The 6000-nt window shown below is 40.1% G+C and overlaps 1 protein-coding gene across 17 annotated transcripts in view; it reads left to right on the top strand.

Annotated features, from left to right (window-relative positions):
* The window catches only part of RYR2 (ryanodine receptor 2), an 847904-nt gene that overhangs the window by 688690 nt on the left and 153214 nt on the right, over positions 1 to 6000 (top strand). For all 17 annotated transcript variants that reach the window (XR_003095960.1, XM_025213656.1, XM_025213760.1 and 14 more), the window contains one exon: positions 2107 to 2199. Coding sequence is in view for 16 of the 17 variants with exons in the window: in XM_025213656.1 (XP_025069441.1) it covers positions 2107 to 2199 (93 nt within the window). In the remaining variant the exon portion in view is untranslated. The remainder of the gene's footprint in view (positions 1 to 2106; positions 2200 to 6000) is intronic.

Here is a 6000-nt window from a genome sequence, read left to right on the forward strand (position 1 = left end):
GGGCATGGTATTTGGGGTGCACAGACCCCGGTGCCAGAGAGGGCATGGCATTTCGGGTGCACAGACTCAGGCGCCAGTGCGGGCATGGCATTTTGGGGTGCACAGACCCAGGCGCCAGTGAGGTGCAGTGACAGGGCTGTGGAGAGCCCGGAGAGAGGACAAGGGGGTCAATTACAGCAAGGCCTAGACAGAGTTCTGATTTGATTTGAAGAGATTAAAGGGTCTCCTGATTAGATTCAGATTCGGAGATTTGGCCACCGAATCGGGTCAAGTCTCTGACAAATTGAATCGGCAACCAAAGCTTTGCACAGCCCTAATCTGCAGTAAGGAGAGACTATGCACATATAAGAAATTCATACTCAGTGAAGAGCTGTCATCTTTTCTTAGATGATCCCTGTCTGTAATATCAGTCATATAAGGTTTTTAATGATGTGGTTATACAGTATTTCTGTACTTAGAAGTATTTTCTGTGAATCTGAGTAAATAGTCTAATAAGAACACCACTCTGTGCAGTGAACTACCATTTTGTCAATTAGCATTTGATCCAGAGAAAACCTTAGGAGTGTTCATAAATTTAGCTATGCTAATTAAATGGGATTTCTTGTATGCAAAGAACTTTCCTGGATTGGGACCTTAGATATTACAATTTTCAGTGATTTTCATTATAGAAAAGCCTAAGACTGATGGATTTACCAGTAATATATTATATCAAGGCAACTATTTTTTTTAATCTAATTTTAATGTTGTTAGTTTGGTTTTTTTTACCATTGGCATTCTGCAGTGTAAATGGGAGGAAACAATCATTAACATGATCTAATTCAGGTTTGAAATTGAAAGTGAATTAGTTTACAATTCATTGTAATAATCTACCATAGTTTGCTTATGTAAAGGCTTTTTTATGAAGTTTAAAAAGTTTATTTGCCTGTAGGGTAGGCAGTGGAGTATGGAAAAGGTAATTATATGTTCAGTGCCATAATTAATTAGCTTCATACCTTCAAGGGCATAAAAATTTAGCTAGATACTTTGTTGTGTTATGCACACTAAATGGCATATTTTGAAAAAAAACCTTTTATTTTTCAAATGCAATGTTTGCTATAAAACAAATGAAAATAGCCAAAGTATATATACTTTTTTATTTTTAATGCTCTGTAATTAAATTGCTGTCTCATGAATCCAAAATGTGAGTAATTGCCTTGGTATTTTTTAATTTATCTGTACAGTTCAATTATATCTTATAATTATATCTAGGAGAATAAAGTAAAAATATTTTGAGAAGACTCACATATGTTCTTCAATGAGTTTTCTTTGGCAACATTAGCATCTATCATTGCGTGAACAAATTTTTCTCTCATGAATGCTCACAGGGAGTGAATTTTAAGACAAATGCATTCTAGCATCCACACTGGAAGTCTTATATTTTATGTGGGGCTGGCTGCTGTTTTGCAGTGGGGTGACAGTACTCTAAATATTGCTCATCAGAACCATGACACACTAGCAATGAAATAAGTCAGATAAAGATACAATGCACCTTTCACAGCTAAGACCATCTTTACTAATGCATTTATTTTTTTGTCAGTAGGTGGAGGGATGACTGAGAATTGTTGGGCACTAAATGCATTCATGTACTGCCATGCTCTTCTTTTCAGCTACCATTTCTGAAGAGCTTTCTAAGCATCTGTCTAGAAAGTTTTGGTTCATATTTTGAATCCCATTTATGTATCATTCCTTTGGGTTCTTTGCCAGTATCTCAGTTTTCCTTATCTGCTATTCAAAGATATATAAAATCCTTCAAGCGTAAAAATATTGCCTACCTTAGATGCAAGGTGTGTGTGTGTGTGTGTGTGATATATATATATATATATATATATATATATATATAATCTTCATTTTACATGCTCAAAATATGCAATCATCTGATTTTTATTTAATGTAAAGAGCGTAAGAATCACAGTATATTCCTGATAATCCATTACAATCTTACAGTCTATAACCTTGTAGCATCTAGAGCTGTCATTAACCCATATATATTATCTAAGAATTGGACAGACAGATTCCCCATATATTAATAAAGTGCTTTTAACTGAAATCTCTTGTGTAACATTTCAGAATTTCAAAAGGGAAGAACAGAACTTTGTGGTACAGAATGAAATCAACAATATGTCTTTTCTTATTACTGACACCAAATCTAAGATGTCCAAGGTATGCTAGAATGCGGTGTTTATGTATTGCTGCCCCAATAACTTTATAAGGGTTCCATTTTATGATTCAGCTTTCTTAAGTCATAAAGGCAGGCCCAGTTTTTATAATCCCTTAAATTCGGTGTTGCTGGGAACTTTCCAGGTCCTGCCATTTAAGATGTCCCCAGTAATATACATGTCATATTTTGCTGCTCTCATGGCTTAGCTGGAGTGGTTGGAAGAATCAAGGCTATTTAAAAGCTCTTCGTGTGTTCTGTCACATGCTGTACATTGAACGGTAGTTGACTTAGACCAATTAGCTGATATTACACTTGATTCGGAATATTTTTGCAGTCCAAACTGTGGACATCCACAGAGTTTTGGTAGAGAAATGAGGTAGGATTGTGGGTCCCTGATATATTATGTGTCTACTGCAGTGAGCAAAGTTAAAACATATTCTTTAACCGTTTGCTGATATAAAAATATATTCTCCCATTTCTAGTGTTGTTTCCCATATGTATAGGAATAGCTGTAGTTATGAATATACAGACACAAGAATGGTCATGAAAACTGGGCACAATCTTGGTAAGGGTAGAGGGAAGGAATTTAGAAAAGTGGCATAAAACTGCCTCACCTCCACCATCTTGAGTCTGTGCCTAGCAGAGCTCAAAAAGGCTCCATAGACATAGCCCAAAGGAAGTAAATCTATGCCATTCAAGATGTAAGTTAATCACTAGCTGGTGGGGGGTCAGGAAGAACACTACATCAGTACAGCAGGTAGGGCTTTTACAGGGCTCAGTCCACAGTTGTGGAATGAAACCCTGTAGGAAGTAAGAATTACCTCAGACATTACAAGTTTCTACTCCAGGTGCATTTCTATGACTACTTCAACTACAAACGTGCATACCACAGATGATGTTACATACATAAAACCCATCTTTACCAGAATGGCTCTCATGATTTTATTGGTGAGCAAAAATGAAATGGCACAAATGAAGCAGGCATGAGAAATGATTAATGCATTGACATTATGTGGTGGTGAGGGCACCATATTATGTCAGTTCATGGTGGTGAGATGTTAGATGGTGACCCGAAAAAAAAACAAAGTTTCACCTTTTCCTTTCCTCCCAAAGAATTGCATCTCTGGAAGTCTGGCATTTTTCTCAGTGGCCCATTGTAGAGTCTTCAGGGGAACAGACTACCAAACTAGATGGACCATTAATCTAATCCATTGGTACAAGGCCTCTTCCCCTTGTTTGTATGCCTCTTGATGACCTCCTTCAGGTTCTGTCCCACTTCACCGAATATAAAATTCAGTTATCTACTCTTTTCTAGCCTGTTATCCAGTCCTGGTAAGGCTTCTCTGCTCACCCCCAGGGTGCCCAATTGGGTGTGCTGCTATCTAGGAAACTAGAATGTGTGGCTTTCTACCTAAGAGGTAGGTAGAACCCACAATACATTGGTGACAGGGAGGTGAAGGGCAGGGCTCAAGACGGGCCAAGCTGTGTAGTGCGACAGGAGCCAGAGGCAGGAAGGAGTTGCAAAAGTGAGGAGAAAAGATAAATTACTTCAGTGACCCTTCCCAGGTTATTCACTGCAGGAGATGGCAGAGGCTGTAGGAGGCTGAACCAGGAGTGCAACCAGATTGGCATGAAGCTGGGCATGGGCAGATCCAAAGGGGTTGATTGCCTCAGGTCGGGTGCTACAAGTGGCTGAAGTGGATCCTTCCCTGTTTGTTCCTGTATGTTGAGGCAGTGGTGGCCAGCTCCTAGTACTCAGGAGGGGGCAGTTACATTCTTGTGCAGTGCTGTGGAGGAGGATCTGCAGGTTATGGTGGCGAAGAGGGGTGGGGGAAATAAGTAGAAGGAACTTCCTGAACTTTGAGGGGCCAGATGGGGGCCACAGGCACCATGGGGCTTTTGCAGGGAGGAGAGCCTGTGGGGTGAGGATGGGCTGTGGGTCATCATGTGGGTGGGGGTAAGGGGCAGATTGGGTCTGGGGCTGAGTGAGCTGGTTGGGCCTGCTGAGCAAAATGGGGTTTGAGGGGGGTTGTGAGCAAAAGGGATTGTAGATGGCGAGGTCTCAGAGGGGTTTGAGGGGATGGTGAGGCTAGGGGTTTATAGGGACAGGTCTGTGCAGGATGCAATGCTTTCATGGGGCATTGAGGTGGCAGGATAGGTCTCAGTAGACTGTGAGGGGGATGGTGGGGTCTGATGAAGCTTGGGGCATGATGGGGTGGGGCTAACCAATGGGGAGGATGTGTAATATAACAGGGGACAGAATCCCCCCAGGGGGCATTTGAGGGGGCAGGAGCAATGCACAAAGGGCAGTGAGGGGCACTTTGGGGCCATGGTGGAGTGTTTTGAGGGACCCACATCTTGGGGTGCAGGTCTGTCTGTGGCCAGGCTGGGGGTTAACAGCTATACTCCCCTGGCACCAAGTGGCTGCCCTACTGTGGAGGTGGCAGTGAGGACCCCCCCAGTCATGTTTGTTTTTGCTAGGATCATAAACAGAATAATATAGTCCTAGGCCCCTAGCATATTAGTGAAGTTTCTAGTTTCTTTGTAGTAGAAAAATATGCACTGTATTATGTGATGATGGACCATACCATCTGCACCCTCTTTTTCAAAATCCTAGATCCAGCCATACATTAAGCCAAACAGAAAACATAAATTATAATAGCGAAGTTGCTGAAGTTAAACAAGTTTACTCAGAAATTTTGGGCCAAAATCTGTTCTCAGTTGCATCTATGCCACCACACTGGCTATACTGGAGCCACAGTTGTTTAAAGTATGAAAAGGTTTTCTTGGGAACAACATATTTATGATGCTATAGGAGCATCAGTGTGTGTTAATATGCCAGTATGATCTCTGACCAAATGGAATGGGAAGCCATGGTTTTCATCTTTAATGTTAACTTTGATTCAGTCAACATCTTAATTTGGGCAAAACAGCATGTTCTAGTCTAAGTATCCTTGCTAGCCAGTTAAATAAATTTGACTTAAAAGAACCCCAAAATCTGCTAGTTAACATGGAATTTAACTAATCAAGTTGCATTTTCACATAATAAAAAACTTATGCAAACAAAAAAACCCAAAGGCTTATTTTTCCATGATACTCTTGATGTGGATTAATTTTTAACAGGTGAAGGCTATTGAATTCTTTCCTTTAAATTGTGTATGTCCAACCTCACAATGCACATAATTCTTTGAAATGCCAGACATCTATACTTTCTGGCTTCTATATGTCCTTGTTTTTCTCTACATTGCAAAATCTCATTAAACAAAAGCCATCACCATTCCACTTATTGATTTATTATTATTATTAAAATTCTACTCACCATTTATATAACACTAACACACTCGAAGTGTGAAATTAATGTTACCTAATTAATTTCTAAAGCTTCCTATAGTGAGGAAACTGAAAAGACCAAATTCTGATCCTCTTTATGTGTTTCCAAGAACCTGCCTGTTTTTTTTTTTTCACTGATGCTGCCTTTCAAACCGGAACTTAGTGCTGTTCTAAACCATGGTGATTTAATCACAAAATGAATTTTTTGTGTACATCATAGAAGCATCATAGAGTGGATGAATGTAGAGTTCAGGGTCAACAGGCAAAAGAGTTATAGGAACAAATGACAATAATATGAAAAACAAAAAAAAAGAAGACAGAGGGGGCATCAGTGGTAGACCACTGAAGCATTACCTTAACCTCACATTTAATGCAGGATAGGGCCATACAGGGGTTGGAACTCAGAAATGTCATGTTTCTGGGAACGGGAAAGAGGTAGGAGGACAACTGGAATTCTTGAAGAACAGGGAAAG

Source organism: Alligator sinensis, unplaced genomic scaffold, assembly GCF_000455745.1.
Source record: "Alligator sinensis unplaced genomic scaffold, ASM45574v1 scaffold93_2, whole genome shotgun sequence".
Lineage (NCBI taxonomy): Eukaryota > Metazoa > Chordata > Crocodylia > Alligatoridae > Alligator > Alligator sinensis.